The 16,736-nt window shown below is 49.1% G+C and overlaps 1 protein-coding gene across 3 annotated transcripts in view; it reads left to right on the top strand.

Moving 5' to 3' along the window:
- The window catches only part of trappc12 (trafficking protein particle complex 12), a 150,472-nt gene that overhangs the window by 48,744 nt on the left and 84,992 nt on the right, over positions 1-16,736 (top strand). For all 3 annotated transcript variants that reach the window (XM_038800321.1, XM_038800320.1, XM_038800319.1), the window contains 2 exons: positions 4,832-4,945; positions 12,748-12,886. In XM_038800321.1, coding sequence (XP_038656249.1) covers positions 4,832-4,945; positions 12,748-12,886 — 253 coding nt within the window. The remainder of the gene's footprint in view (positions 1-4,831; positions 4,946-12,747; positions 12,887-16,736) is intronic.

The following is a 16,736-nucleotide window of genomic DNA, read 5'->3' as shown; positions in this document are numbered from 1 at the left end:
TGCATTGTTCTTTTTAAGTTTTCTCAAGCACTGATCAGCTGCTGCACACTCTCTCCGGTGCTCTGGAAGTTCCTCTCCAAGCCACTCACCATCTTGACTTGGAAACATCATAATCTTTATTATTGTCACAAGTAGGCTTACATTAACACTGCAATGATGTTACTGGGAGAATCCCCTAGTCGCCACATTCCGGCAGGACAAATAAGGCAACGGAATACGTGATAAACGGCAATACGCTGGGAAGCACCGAGGATCAGAGGGATCTTGGTGTGCATGTACACCGGTCGCTTAAGGTAGCAGAGCAGGCGGATAAAGTGGTTAAGAAAGCATGTGGCATACTTGCCTTTATTAGCCAAGTAGGAAGTCTTACAACACCACGTTAAAGTCCAACATGTTTGTTTCAAACACTAGCTTTCGGAGCGCTGCTCCTGCCTCAGGTGAACATTCAAAAGTTAGTGTTTGAAACAAACATGTTGGACTTTAACCTGGTGTTGTAAGACTTCTTCCTGTGCTCACCCCAGTCCAACGCCAGCATCTCCACATCATCTTTATTGGCCAAGCTATAGAGTTTTAAGAGCAGGGAGGTTTTGCTGGAACTGTATAAAAGCCAGGGTTCGTGATGTCTCTGATCGTGTTTTTGGGATCCTTAAGGGGGAGGGGGAGCAGCCCCAAGTCGTGGTCCACATAGGTACCAACGACATAGGTAGGAAGAGAGATGGGGATTTGAGACAGAAATTCAGGGAGCTAGGGTGGAAGCTGAGAGCTAGAACAAACAGAGTTGTTATCTCTGGGTTGTTACCCGTGCCACGTGCTAGTGAAGTGAGAAATAAGGAGAGAGAGGAGTTGAACACGTGGCTACAGGGATGGTGCAGGAGGGAGGGTTTTGCTTTCCTGGATAATTGGGGCTCATTCTGGGGTAGGTAGGATCTCTACAAACAGGATGGTCTTCACCTGAACCAGAGGGGTACTAATATCCTGGGGGGGAGATTTGCTAGTGCTCTTCGGGGGGGTTTAAACTAATTCAGCAGGGGGATGGGAACCTAAATTGTAGTCCCAGTGTACAGGATGTTGAGAGTAGTGAGGTCAGGAATAGGGTTAAAAGTTTGAAAAAGGGCACCGGCAAGCAAGACACTGGTTTGAAGTGTGTCTACTTCAACGCCAGGAGCATCCGGAATAAGGTGGGTGAGCTTGCAGCATGGGTTGGTACCTGGGATCTCGATGTTGTGGCGATTTTGGTGACATGGGTAGAGCAGGGACAGGAATGGTTGTTGCAGGTTCCAGGATTTAGATGTTTCTGTAAGAACAGAGAAGATGGTAAAAGAGGGGGCGGTATGGCATTGTTAATCAAGGAAAGTATTACGGCGGTAGAAAGGACGTTTGAGGACTCGTCTACTGAGGTAGTATGGGCCGAGGTTAGGAACAGGAGAGGAGAGGTCACCCTGTTGGGAGTTGTCTATAGACCTCCGAATAGTTCCAGAGATGTAGAGGAAAGGATAGCAAAGATGATTCTCGACAGGAGCGAGAGTAACAGGGTAGTTGTTATGGGGGACTTTAACTTTCCAAATATTGACTGGAAATACTATAGTTCAAGTACTATAGATGGGTCAGTTTTTATGCAGTGTGTGCAGGAGGGTTTTCTGACACAGTATGTAGACAGGCCAACAAGGGGCGAGGCCACATTGGATTTGGTACTGGGTAATGAACCCGGCCAGGTGTTAGATTTAGATGTAGGTGAGCACTTTGGTGATAGTGATCATAATTCGGTTATGTTTACTTTAGCAATGGGCAGGGATAGGTATATACCGCAAGGCAAGAATTATAGCTGGGGTAAAGGCAATTATGATGCTATTCAGCAAGATTTAGGATGTATTGGATGGGGAAGGAAACTGCAGGGGATGGGTACAATCGAAATGTGGAGCTTTTTCAAGCAACAGCTACTGCGTGTCCTTGATAAGTATGTACATGTCAGGCAGGGAGGAAGTTGTCGAGCAAGGGAACCGTGGTTTACTAAGGCAGTTGAAGCACTTGTCAAGAGGAAGAAGAAGGCTTATGTTAGGATGAGACATGAAGGCTCAGTTGGAGCACTTGAGAGTTACAAGTTAGCCAGGAAGGACCTAAAGGGAGAGTTAAGAAGAGCGAGGAGAGGACACGAAAAGTTGTTGGTGGATAGGATCAAGGAAAACCCTAAGGCTTTCTATAGGTATATCAGGAACAAAAGAATGACTAGAGTAAGATTAGGGCCAATCAAGGATAGTAGTGGAAAGTTGTGTGTGGAATCAGAGGAGATAGGGGAAGCGTTAAATGGATATTTTTCGTCAGTGTTTACACTGGAGAAAGACAATGTTGTCGAGGAGAATACTCAGGTTCAGTCGACCAGGCTGGATGGAATTGAGGTTCACAAGGAGGAGGTGTTAGCAATTTTGGAAAGTGTAGAAATAGCTACGTCCCCTGGGCCAGATGGGATTTATCCTAGGATTCTCTGGGAAACCAGGGAGGAGATTGCAGAGCCTTTGACCTTGATCTCTATGTCGTCTTTGTCGACAGGAATAGTGCCGGAAGACTGGAGGATAGCAAATGTTGTCCCCTTGTTCAAGAAGGGGAGTAGAGACAACCCTGGTAATTATAGACCTGTGAGCCTTACTTCGGTTGTGGGTAAAATGTTGGAAAAGGTTATAAGAGATAGGGTTTATAATCATCTTGAAAAGAACAAGTTGATTAGCGATAGTCAACACGGTGTTGTGAAGGGTAGGTCATGCCTCACAAACCTTATTGAGTTTTTTGAGAAGGTGACCAAACAGGTGGATGAGGGTAAAGCGGTTGATGTGGTGTATATGGATTTCAGTAAGGCGTTTGGTAAGGTTCCACATGGTAGGCTATTGCAGAAAATAAGGAAGTATGGGATTGAAGGTGATTTAGCGGTTTGGATCAGTAATTGGCTAGCTGAAAGAAGACAGAGGGTGGTGGTTGATGGCAAATGTTCATCCTGTAGTTCAGTTACTAGTGGTGTACCGCAAGGATCTGTTTTGGGGCCACTGCTGTTTGTCATTTTTATAAATGACCTGGAAGAGGGTGTAGAAGGATGGGTTAGTAAATTTGCAGATGACACGAAGGTCGGTGGAGTTGTGGATAGTGCTGAAGGATGTTATAGGATACAGAGGGACATAGATAAGCTGCAGAGCTGGGCTGAGAGGTGGCAGATGGAGTTTAATGCGGAAAAGCGTGAGGTGGTTCACTTTGGAAGGAGTAACAGGAATGCAGAGTACTGGGCTAATGGCAAGATTCTTGGTAGTGTAGATGAACAGAGAGATCTCGGCATCCAGGTATATAAATCCCTGAAAGTTGCCACCCAGGTTAATAGGGCTGTTAAGAAGACATATGGTGTGCTAGCCTTTGTCAGTAGGGGGATTGCGTTTCGGAGCCACAATGTCATGCTGCAGCTGTACATAACTCTGGTGCGGCCGCTCCTGGAGTACTGCGTGCAGTTCTGGTCACCACATTATAGGAAGGATGTGGAAGCTTTGGAAAGGGTTCAGAGGAAATTTACTAGGATGTTGCCTGGTATGGAGGGAAGGTCTTACGAGGAAAGGCTCAGGGACTTGAGGTTGTTTTCGTTAGAGAGGAGAAGGCTGAGAGGTGACTTAATAGAGACATATAAGATAGTCAGAGGGTTAGATAGGGTGGACAGTGAGAGTCTCTTTCCTCGGATGGTGATGACCAACACGAGGGGAGATAGCTATAAATTGAGGGGTAGTAGATATAGGACAGATGAGAGGCAGTTTCTTTACTCAGAGTAGTAGTAGGGGTGTGGAACGCCCTGCCTGCAACAGTAGTAGACTTGCCAACTTTAAGGGCATTTAAGTGGTCACTGGATAGACATATGGATGAAAATGGAATAGTGTAGGTCAGATAGGCTTCAGATGGTTTCACAGGTCGGTGCAACATCGAGGGCCGAAGGGCCTGTACTGCGCTATAATGTTCTATGTTCTAAAACGTTGGTTAGTTTACAACTAGAGTATTGTATGCAGTTCTGGAATCTGTTATAGAAGGGATATTGTAGCAGTGAAAAGGGTGCAGAGGAGATTTACCAGGGCGTTGCCTGGGCTGGAGAGTGTTAGTTATGAAGAGAGATCGGATAAACTTGTATTGTTTTCCTTGGAGCAGAGGAGACTGAGAGGGGACATGATTGAGACGTGTAAAATTATGTGGGGCATATATAGAGTAGACGGGAATTAACTTTTCCTCTGGTGGAGGGAGCGATGGTGGTATAGTGGTGAGCATAACTGCCTTCCAAGCAGTTGACCCGGGTTCGATTCCCGGCCGCCTCCCCGACAGGCCGGAATGTGGCGACTAGGGGCTTTTCACAGTAACTTCATTGAAGCCTACTCGTGACAATAAACAATTTTCATTTCATTTTCATTTTCAATGACCAGGAGGCACAGATTTAAGGTGGGCAGGAGGTTTAGAGGGGATGTGAGGAAAACCTTTTTACCCAGAGGGTGGTGGGTGTTTAAAACTTTCTGCCTGAAAGGGTGGTGAAGGCAGAAACTCTCAGAACCTTTAAGAAGCAATTAGATGTGCTCTTGCGATGCCCAGGCGTACAAGGCTATGGGCCAATTGGTGGAAAATCGGCTTAGAATAGTTAAGTGGTATAACAAAAACTCAATAAAAACATTTTAAAAAAGAATATTTCGGTGGTTGTTTTTGAGCGGTACAGACGTGATGGGCCGAACGGCATTTTTTCTGTGCTGTATCACTGTGATCCTATATGTGCCTGCTTGAAATATCATGAGCTGTTGATGAATGAGTGATATGTTTCTTTTTGTGCTGACAGAATACTAAGAACTGGAGAGCTGCTGTTGATCTTTGTGGAAGATTGCTCACAGCACATGGTCAAGGCTACGGCAAAAGTGGTCAGCCAACGAACCATACTACAGATTCCGTGCAGGTAGGTTGGCCCGTTTTTTAAAAAATTATATTTTTAAAACTTTTTTTATTCTCCTCATTTTCCACACTTTCATCAAATACAAAACAAAAGATAACCAACAATGACAAATACAGTATCAATCGCCCAAACAACATCCCCTTTCACTTACAAACCCAAACATCACCCATACATTCCAAATACAACAAAACAAAAAGACCAAAAGAGAATTCACGGTCATCCCATAAACACTGTGCTCAATGCCCCCAATAGCGCGCGCACCCCCCCCCCCAATGTTCGATGGCATCCAATTAATAATAATAATCACTTATTGTCACAAGTAGGCTTCAATGAAGTTACTGTGAAAAGCCCCTAGTCGCCACATTCCGGCGCCTGTTCGGGGAGGTCGGTACGAGAATTGAATCCACGCTACTGGCCTTGTTCTGCATTACAAGCCAGCTGTTTAGCCCACTGTACCAAACCAGCTTTCAGTTTTTGAAAGTGCAAGATAATGCCCATGAATTATAGAACTTTTCCATCCTCCCCCTCAGCTCAAACTTCATCTTGTTGAGCATCAAAATTTCCAGCAGGTCCCCCCCCCCGCCAAGCTGAGGCACAGGGCGGAGAAGTTGACCTCCACTCCAACAGGACCCGCTTCTGGGCAATCAGCGAGGCGAAGACGAAAACTTCTCTCCCTGCAGCCCGGGCCGGTCCGATACCCCGAAAATGGCTTCTAGGGGCCCTGGCTCCAAACTCACAAATACCACCCCAAGATGACCTTAAAAACCTCCCTCCAGCTTGGAGCAGGACCAAACGTGTGAAGATGGTTTGCCGGGCTCCTCCCACAGTGCTCACACACATCCTCCAACCCCTTAAAGAGTCAGCTCATCCTTGCCCTCGTGAGGTGCGCCCTATACACGCCCTTCAGCTGTATCAGCCTCAACCTCGCGCAAGAGGTTGAGGCGTTTACCCTCCGGAGCACCTCAGACTACAGACCGTCCTTCATAACCTCCCGCAACTCTTCCTACCATTTGGCTTTAATCCCCTCCAAGGATATCTTATCCTCGCTGATACCACCCCTTCATTCCCCCTGCCGTCAATATCTCTTCCAACAACGTGTAAGCTGGCGAACCCCCTTCCTGGCAAAGTCCCGAAGCTGCAAGTCCCCCTGCCCCAGTCTATATTTCTCCACCAACTCCTTCAGCCTCGCAAAATGACCTCTCAGGAACAGATCTTTTAATATCCTAACTCCCCTCTCTTCCCATCTCTGAAATCTTCCATCCCACTTCCCTGGCTCAAACCGATGGTTCCCCCGAATCGGCATCTCTCTTAACCCGCCCACAACTTAAAGTGCTGCTAACTGCCTCCAAATCTTCAGCGTTGCCACCACCACCACCAGACTCCCAAAATATTTATCCCCGCCCCCAACCTACCTACCTCATCTATTCAGCATTCGCTGGCCAATAATAGCACAATAAATTCAGGAGGCTAACCCTGCCTGCCGTCCTCCCTGCAGAAGTACCTTCCTAACCCAGCTACCATCCCCCTCTCCACCCTCCCCCATCCCCACAAATAAACGAGGTAATCATCTTCTCAACCTCCTTGAAAAATGCCTTTGGCAAAAAGATCGGCAGGCACTGAAATACAAACAAAAAACGTGACAGCACATTCATTTTAATCGCCTGCCAGTGACAGGGGAGATCATCCCACCTTGCCAAATCTGCCTTCACCCTCCCCACCAAGCTAGTAAGATTGTACCTACGGAGCCCCCCCAAGTCCCGCCCCCACCCCGGCCCGGGACATCACAAAGTATTTACTTTTTTCCAGGTTTACTTTATACCCCACAGAGGACCCAAATGTTCGGAGAAGCTCCAGTATACCCCCCATCGACGCACTCAGCTCTGACACATATAGTAATAAATCATCCGCGTGCAGAGAAGCCCTATGTTCCGCCCCCTCTCCTCCGCACTAATCTCTTCCACACGCCTGAGCCCCTCAGCGCGATGGCCAAAGGTTCAATCGCCAGCGTGAATAACAGAGAGGACATAGGACACCCCTGCCTGGTCCCCCGATGCAGAGCAAAATACCCCAAACTTGTATTGTTTTGCGGACGCTCACCCTCGGTGTTTTATACAATAACCGTACCCACTTCACAAATCTCGGCCCAATCCCAAACCCCTCTCGCACCGCAATCAAATACGCCCACTCCACCTGTAAAAATGCCTTTTCTGCATCCAATGCAATCACCATCTCTGTCCCTGTTTTAAAATTTGATCAGGAGTTCGTAACGTTTTGGTTTCCGAGACCCCATTCTGCGTTTTTGTTTTTAAATTGGACTCCTGGAACACAATGCAAGCATTGTGTGTATATATTTCTGTTAGTCATAAAAGCTGCTGCTGCCGGCCTATTTCCCTACCGTTCCGCCAGGAAGTCCAGGAAAGGCTGCCACCGCCTAAAGAACCCCTGTACTGATCCCCTCGGGGCAAATTTCACCTTCTCCAATTTAATGAACCCGCCATATCATTGATCCAGGCCTCCACGCTTGGGGGCCTCACATCCTTCCATTGGAGCAAGATCCTCCGCCGGGCTACTAGGGACGCAAAGGCCAGAACACCGGCCTCTTTCGCCTCCTGCACTCCCGGCTCCACTGCAACCCCAAAAATTGCAAGTCCCCAGCCTGGCTTGACCCTGGATCCCACCACCCTTGACACCGTCCTTGCTACCCCCTTCCAAAACTCCCCCAGCGCTGGCCACACTCAAAACATATGGGCATGGTTCGCTGGGCCCCCCGAGCACCTAGCACACCTGTCTTCGCCCCCGAAAAACCTACTCATCCTCGTCCCAGTCATGTGGGCCCGGTGCAGCACCTTGAACTGTATGAGGCTAAGCCTCGCACAGGAAGAGGAGGAATTCACTCTCTCCAGGGCATCCGCCCACGTCCCCTCCTCAATCTCCTCACTCAGCTACTCTTCCCATTTACCCTTCAGTTCCTCCACCGAGGCCTTGTCTACCTCCTGCATCACTCGGTATATGTCCGAAATCCTCCCTCATCCAACCCACACCCCCGAGAGCACCCTGTCCCGCACCCCACATGGGGGCAGCAAGGGGAACCCCTCCACCTGCCGCCTGGCAAACGCCCTCACCTGCATGTACCTAAACATGTTCCCCGGGGGGAGCCCAAACTTCCCCTCTAACTCTCCCAAGCTCGCGAACCTCCCCTCCACAAACAGGCCCCTCAACCTCCTAACCCCAACCCTGTGCCAGCCCAGAAATCCGCCATCAATGCTCCCTGGGACAAACCGATGGCTCCCATGTATCGGGGCCTCCATCGAACCCCCCACTTCTCCCCTATGCCGTCTCCATTGCCCCCAAATTTTGAGGGTAGCCGCCACCACCGGGCTTGTGGTATACCTCGTTGGAGGGAGCGGCAACGGCGCCGTTACCACCGCCTCCAGGCTCGTGCCCACACAGGACGCCACCTCCATCCTCTTCCATGCTGCCCCTTCCTCGTCCATTACCCACTTTCGCACCATCGCTGCGTTGGCAGCCCAATAGTTCCCACAGAGGTTGGGCAACGCCAGCCCCCCCCCCTATCCCTGCCCCGTTCCAGGAACACTCTTCTCACCCTCGGAGTCCCATGCGCCCACACAAATCCCGTAATACTCCTGTTGACCCGCCTAAAAAAGGCCTTCTGGATAAGGATGGGGAGGCACTGGAACAGGAACAAAAACCTCGGGAGCACCGTCATCTTAGTGGACTGCACCCTCCCCGCCAGTGACAGCGGTAACATATCCCACCTCTTGAACTCCTCCTCCATCTACTCCACCAACCTTGTGAGGTTGAGCTTGTGCAGAGCCCCCCAACTCCCAGCCACCTGGACACCTAGGTACCTGAAGCTCTTCCCTGCTGCTTCAGTGGGAGCCTACCAATCCCCTCCTCCTGATCCCCCGGATGCACCACGAACAACTCGCTCTTGCCCAGGTTCAACTTATATCCAGAGAAACCCCCGAATTCACTAAGAATCCTCATCACCTCCGGCATCCCCCCCCCCCCCCACCGGGTCCGCCGCATACAGCAACAGGTCGTCCGCATAAAGTGACACTCGATGCTCCTCCCCACCCCGCACCAGGCATCTCCAGTTCCCTGACTCCCTCAACGCCATGGCCAGGGGCTTAATCACCAACGCGAAGAGCAAGGGGGACAGGGGGCACCCCTGTCTCATCCCCCGGTACAGCCGAAAGTACTCCGACCTCCTCCTGTTTGTGGCTACGCTCTCCATCGGGGCCTCGTAGAGCAGCCTCACCCAACGGATAAACCCCTCCCCAAACCCAAACCTCTCCAACACCTCCCACAGATACTCCCACTCAACCCTATCAAAGGCCTTCTCCGCATCTAATGCCACCACTATCTCCGCCTCCCCTTCCACAGCCGGCATCATAATAACATTGAGGAGCCTTCGTACATTCGTATTCAACTGCCTTCCCTTCACAAACCCTGTCTGGTCCTCATGAATGACCCCGGGCACGCAATCCTCTATTCTTGTGGCTAGGATCTTTGCCAGCAGCTTGGCGTCGATATTTAGCAGCGAGATCGGCCTATCTGACCCGCACTGCAGAGGGTCCTTGTCCCGCTTCAGGATCAAGGAAATCAGCGCCCGTGACATAGTTGGGGGCAAAGCCCCCCCCCCCCCCCCCCCCCCCCCCCCTCCCTTGCCTCGTTAAAGTTCCGGACCAACAGGTCCACATACCTTTTATAAAATTTCGCCGGAAACCCATCCGGCCCCAGCGCCTTCCCCGACTGCATGCTCCCTATCCCTTTAACCAACTCCTCCAGCTCGATCGGCGCCCCAGTCCTTCCACCTGCTCTTCCTCCACCCTCGGAAATCGCAGCTTGTCCAAGAAGCGCCCCATTCCACCCCCCCCCTCCACCGGGGGTTCCGACCGGTACAGTTCCCCATAGAAGTCCCTGAAGAACCCATTAACATCTAACCCACTCCGCACCACCTTCCCAGCTCTATCCGTCACTCCCCCAATCTCCCTGGCCGCATCCCGCTTTCGGAGCTAGTGTGCCAGCATCCTGCTTGCCTTCTCCCCATACTCATACACCGCCCCCTGTGCTTTCCTCCACTGAGCTTCCGCCTTTCTGATAGTCAATAGGTCGAACCTGGCCTGAAGGCTACGCCTCTTCCCCCAGCAATCCCTCCTCCGGAGCCTCCGCATATCTCCTATCCACCCTCACCATCTCCCCTAACAGTCTCTCCCTCTCCCTCTGCTCCCCCCTCTCCCTATGAGTTCGGATGGAAATCAATTCCCCTCTAGTCACCGCCTTCAATGCCTCCCAGACCGTCCCCACTCGGACCTCCCCGTTGTCGTTGGCCTCAAGGTACCTCTTGATACACCCCCGAACCCTCTCGGCCACCTCCTCGTCTGCCAGCAGCCCCACCTCCAAGCGCCAGAGCGGACGTTGGTCCCTCTCTTCCCCCAGCCCGAGGTCCACTCAGTGCGGGGCATGATCTGAAATGGCAATGGCGGAGTATTCCACTTCCTCCACCCTCGACACCAGCCCCCTGCTCAGGACAAAAAAATCAATCCTCGAATAGGCCTTACGCACGTGGGAGAAAAACGAGTACTCGCAAACCTCCAGGGATCCACCCACCCCCCCACCCCCCCCAAAATCTGGTCCATAAATTCCCTCAACACCTTAGCCGCCGCCGGCCTCCTACCCATCCAGGACTTGGATTGATCCAATGGGGGATCCAGTACCGTGTTGAAGTTTCCCCCCCCCCATGATCAGGCCCCCCACCTCCAGGTCCGGAATGCGGCCCAACATACGCTGCGTAAACCCCGCATCGTCCCAATTTGGGGCGTAAACATTCACCAACACCACCCGCTCCCCCTGCAGTTTACGACTCACCATCACATGCCTCCGGCCACTGTCAGCCACCACATTTAACGCCTCAAACGTCACCTTCTACCCCACCAGGATTGCCACCCCCCCGACTCTTCTCATCCAGCCCTGAGTGAAATACCTGGCTCACCCATCCCTTCCTCAGCCGAACCTGGTCCGCCACTTTCAGGTGTGTCTCTTGGAGCATGGCCACATCCGCCTTCAGGCCCTTCAGGCCTGTTTGACCGGCCCATTCAGCCCTCTCACATTCCAGGTTATCAGCCGGATCAGAGGGCTCCCTGCCCCCCTCCCCTGCCGATTAGCCATAACCCATCCCTTGCCCACCACCGGCCAGCGTCCCCCGCTCTGCCAGTTCCCCACGGCGGCAACCCCCCCCCCCCCCAAGGCTAGGACCCCTCCTAGCCGTGCCCCTCCCTCCATAGCATCTTACATATGTTTTTAATAAGTTAGTAAATCTGCCACAGTTCCAGATGACCATGGGCTGCTTTACCCTTTGAGGGGGAGAACTGACTGGTGGAGATTTAACCCGACGATCACCGCACGTCAGGCGCGGGGCAAGATTGAGAAGAATGACCTCCGCTGTACGTGAATTGAAACCCGCACTCTTGGCTTTGCTCTGCTTCACAAACCAGCTGTCCAGCCAACTGGGCTTAGCCAGCCTCGCAAAGAGAGACTTGTTTTCATAAAATTCCTTTCCTGACCAGCGGACACCACAAAGACCATTCCAGCCAATGAAAGACTTTTGAATTGTTGTCATTGTTGTGATGTATGAAACAAGGCAGCCAATTAGAAAGTGTCACCTGGATTTGTCTTGATCTGTAATGCTCTACCACTGAGCCATACCCCTATATTGAGCTATACTGAGCTAGTTATGTTTGCTTCCAAATTGATTCCTATCCCTCAATTTTTTCCATTAACTCCTTTTTTCCCACCCAAGGTCAAACTGACCAGAGATCCCTCAGCTAGTTTACAAGTTAATTCTACCTTATGCAAAAACAAAAATTAAATGCATACTGTATAAATATGCATGTAATGCAAAAACTGGACACCATGCCGATGTTGGGTTACGGGTATAGGGTAGATACGTGGGTTTGAGTAGGGTGATCATTGCTCGGCACAACATCGAGGGCCGAAGGGCCTGTTCTGTGCTGTACTGTTCTATGTTCTATGCTCTGGCTCAAGTTAAGTTAGAAACCAGGATATGAAAGAAAGTGAACCCAAATACTTGCATTGGCTTTTCAGGACAACCCTAGTAGCTGATTCAGAGTGGAGGAAATTGTATTTGCTTCCCCATCCCTTTTTCCACGAAGGAATAGGAAATCCTTCCTGTATGGCACAAGAGTTGATGCTTCTTTTCATGCCCGTTGCTGCAAATTGCGCTTGCATTCTGGGTGTGTTTATTTGGAGTAGTTGAAAAGAACCTTTAAGTACCTATTTTTCACCCCTATTTCTCTCCCATCCACATCTTTGGCAGAAAGCATGTGCTGTTCCCGGGGAATGGTTCTGTGGGTGCTGATCAGTTTTTAGTACCTCAACCAAATGGCTGTTATTTTTATTTTGCTATTGGTGGCAATGCCAAGGTCATCACAGCCAAGCCTGCTGCCACAGAAGTCCCACACAGATTGTTCAACAGCCAGGTTTGGAAATCCTGGAGGGAACCAGGAACATGGGAGACCAACTGGTTTGACCCTACAGTTATCCCAGCTGAGGGCCTCTGACTGACAGACTTGGAATTAGCGGCAGGATTTCTTCTGTGTCTGGCTCAACTGTTCGTCAGATTAAATCGGAGCCAAGATAAAGCAACAAACACTTTTTTATGTGGTGTATGTAAATATATACATATATATTTTAACATTTTCAAGATATTGCCTTCTTTGATTTCAATGCAAACTCTAACAATAATATGTTCATTATTTCAGCTATGGTTTGTGCGACTAGCCTTGTTGATGAAGCTGAGTTTGTTCCAAAATGCTGAGGTGGAATTTGAGCCTTTCGGGAGCCTCGACCAACCAGACTTGTACTATGAGTACTACCCTCATGTGTACCCAGGACGCAGAGGTTACTTTTTATTACATACAAAGTTAATGTATTGTATTATATTTACTGACACTGCAGTGGAGAAGATTGTTTGCTCCCATCTCCAGTTCCGTTTTTCCTCTCGTGAAGCAAAAATGTTAACTCATAACTTTTCATATTCCCATCGCTTATTTTTTAAATATATGCTGAAAACAATTTCCTCAGCAATTAAAACTATTGTTATTACATGTCTACTCTGGAAAATTGAGAAGGAAAAAGAGGAGGGGGTTCAGCAATCTTGATTTAGGATGTTGTTGCACTGGAAAAACAAATTTTGTACTTGAGAACAGAATCGATTTGAGCAAGGTTAAGAATAGGTCGACCTGTTAACTTGCATTGTGGATGTATACTATAAACCTTAAAATAGTGGAAAGGAGATGGAAGAGAGAACTTTTTTTTAAATTTGAATTTCCCAATTCTTTTTTTTCCCAATTAAGGGGCAATTTAGTGTCGCCAATCCACCTACCCTGCACATATTTGGGTTGTGGGGGTGAGACCCAATGCACATGGGGAGAACGTGCAAACTCCACGTGGACAGTGACCGGGGGCCGGGATCGATCCTGGAACCTTGGCGCCATGAAACAGCAGTATTAACCATTGTGCCGCCCTGCCGCTTGATGGAGGAAAAAACTTGAAGGCAATTTTCATTAAAAATAAACGAACAATAAAGCAGTGATGATGGGGTGGATCAAGGGCTTGAAGTAGGCAAAGTGGAGGATATTTTAGTGGGACAGCATTTGAGAATCAATGATCCAAATGTAATGAAGTTGAGAATAGTTACGAGAAAATATAAGGAAACATCTTCAGTGATGGTACTCAACTGATGGGGAACTAATTTCAGTGAACTGAAAAGGTCCTGGTGGTTTAGAATTAAAGATAATTAGATAAAACAGTGGATCAATAATGAGAGCATAGAAAGCATGGTGTGTTCTGGTAAAAACTAGCATTTGGAGGAAAGGGAAATAGAACAACATGGATTACCAGCATGTTTGATAAAGGTAAATCATGTTGGACTGACTTACTTTATGTGCTTTGAAGATAGGAAAGTGGAGTTGAAGCAGAAAGATTAACCATGATATGGCATGGCAGGAGGAGACTTGAGGAGCCATGTGCATTTATCTGCTTGCATTTCTTCAGAAATTACGGAGCAGGTCAATGAAGGTGTGTTTGGTGTTGTGCACGTGGACTTTCAGAAACATTTGATTAAAGCATCACATCATTAGACTTGTTAACCGTATTGAAGCCCATGGAAAAGGGGCAGTGGCAGTGAGGACACAATTGGCCAAGAAACTGAAACCGGGCAATGGTGAATGGTTGTATTTCATACTGGAGGGAAGTATGCAACAGTTCAGTAAAGCAATCCCCTAACCTATATTTGCTATCCCCACGTTGTAAGCAGTGTACTAAATTGAGTGTATGATTAATCACTTCGCTTGGAAGGAGTGCTTGGGTGTCCTGAACGTTGGGAGGTGCAAGGGCAATTGTTGCATCTTACGCATTTGCACAGAAAGATGTGGGAAGAGGAGCGAGTGCTTGGAGCAGAAACATGCAGCAGGGTGTCACAGAGAAAACGGCCCCTTCAGAATGGCTAGTGAAGGCTGGTGGGGTGGCAAGTGAGAATGAGAGAAACCCTAGTATAGTTCTTGGAGAGAGTCGGAAGAAGAGTGCAGAGGTGCAGGAAATGCGAGAGACTTGGTTGCAGGCCATATCGACTTCAGTGGAGAGGAATTGCCGATGTATGAAAATGGAAGACATGTTGTGCGACCCGGTTTGTAAGGTGGCCTATTTGGAACAGATTCATAGATAGAGATATAATTTACTGTGCAGAAGGAGGCCATTCAGCCCAGCGAGTCTGCACCGGCCCTTGGAAAGAGCATCCTACCTAAGGCCACACCTCCACCCCATCCCCGTTACCCAGCAACCTCACCCAACGTTTGTGGACACTAAGGGGCAATTTAGCATGGCCAATCCACCTAACCTGCACATCGTTGGACTGTGGGAGGAAACCAGAGCACTCGGAAGAAACCCACGCACACACGGGGAGAAAGTGCATATTCCGCACAGACAGTGACCCAAGCCAGGAATCGAACGTGGTATCCTGGAGCTGTGAAGCAATTGTGCTAACCACTGTGCTACCGTGCCTAATCATGGTACTTCTTAAGGGAGAAAAATGATTTATGGTAGATCTTGATTGGCAGCCCGTCCCCAGAACTGAAGATGGAGGCGTTTTTTAAAAATATTATTCAGAAACGTTTTTCATTCCAAGAAGTTAAAAACCAATAACATACTGCAAATACCATTTCATAATAAAACCTATAATAAAACATGTAACCCCAAACCCCCACAAACAAACCTTAATAAAAACCAGACCTGCCTCCCCCCAGCAACTGATGGTGACTAACTCCTTGAAAAAATAAATGAAAGGCTGCTATCTCGAGTAGAACCCTTCCACCGACCCCCTCATGGTGTACCTGACCTTCTCGAAAATTCCATTCGATCACTCTCTGCCAGGCCGAGGCACTGGATGACATCAGGGACCTGCACCCGAGCAGGAACTCTCCTCCGGGTTATCAACGAGGCGAAGGCAAGGACATCTGCCTTCACCCCCACCTGCAGCACCGGCGAGTCCAATACACCGAAGATGGCCACCAACGGGTACAGCTGACTACCCAGCATCCCTGACATGGTGCTGAAGAAGGAGGTCCAGAAGTTCACAAGTTTAGACCAAGGCCAGAACATGAGAGCGTTATTCACCAGTCCCCGAGAACAACATTCTCACCGATCCTCCAGCCCCAAGAAGAAACGACTTATCCAGTTCACCCTCCCACTTACTCTTCATTTCCTCCAACAAAACCTGCTCCGGCCATAGATATCTGAAATCCTCCCCTCGCCCAACTCGGCCAGAGACAGGACCCTATCAGAGAGCGAGGGCGACAGTGCCAGGGGCAAACCGGAATCTCCTTGCACAAAATGTCATCCACCTGCAAATACATAAGTAGATTAGTTCTCGGAAGGTGGAACCAATCTAATAACTCCTCCATCCCGTCAAATCTCTCTTCAATAAACATGACCCCAAACCTCTCCAGACCCTCCCTCCCCCATGCCCTGAATGACGAGTCCAAGCCAGTCAGCACAAAGAAATGATTTCTGCAAATAGCGACTAACGTTGATGTGGTCAATGTTGCTGAAGAGAATACGAATATAGACTTGCAATTATACCGTCCACCTTAACAGCCTCAAGGCGTCCAAAGGCACTTTGCAGGCAATGGGGTGCTTGTTAAAATGTAGTCACTGTCATAGTGTAGGAAACTTGTGGCAGCTAATTTGCATATAACAAGCTCCTACAAGGAAGTATTTGCTGATTGAGGCAGAAATATTGGCCAGAACAATAGGGCTAATGCGTCTGCTCTTTTTCAAGATCGTGCCACAGTATCTTTTACATTCACCTGAGAATTCACAGGCAGATCTTGTCTTAACATATTATCTAAAGGTTAACACTTATGACAGTGCAACACTCCCTCAGTATTGCAGTGGACTGTAAGCCAGAGATTTGTGTTCAACTCTCTGGAATATGACTTGAACCTGGGTAAAGACAAGGGTGCTGCACCCTGAGCCACAACTCTGATAGCATGCACTTTTCAGCACACTGGCCTCAGGAAACAACGAGAGCAATGACTTGAAGAGTCATAGAATTTACAGTGCAGAACGAGGCCATTCGGCCCGTCGAGTCTGCACCGACGCTTGGGAAGGGCACCCTACCTAAGCCCACACCTCCATCCTATCCCAATAACCCCACCTACAAACATTTTGACACTTAAGGGGCAATTTTTTT

This window comes from Scyliorhinus canicula, chromosome 6 (genome assembly GCF_902713615.1).
Source record: "Scyliorhinus canicula chromosome 6, sScyCan1.1, whole genome shotgun sequence".
Lineage (NCBI taxonomy): Eukaryota > Metazoa > Chordata > Chondrichthyes > Carcharhiniformes > Scyliorhinidae > Scyliorhinus > Scyliorhinus canicula.
The sequence above is the reverse complement of the archived record's forward strand: the minus strand, read 5'-3'. Positions and strand labels throughout refer to the sequence as shown.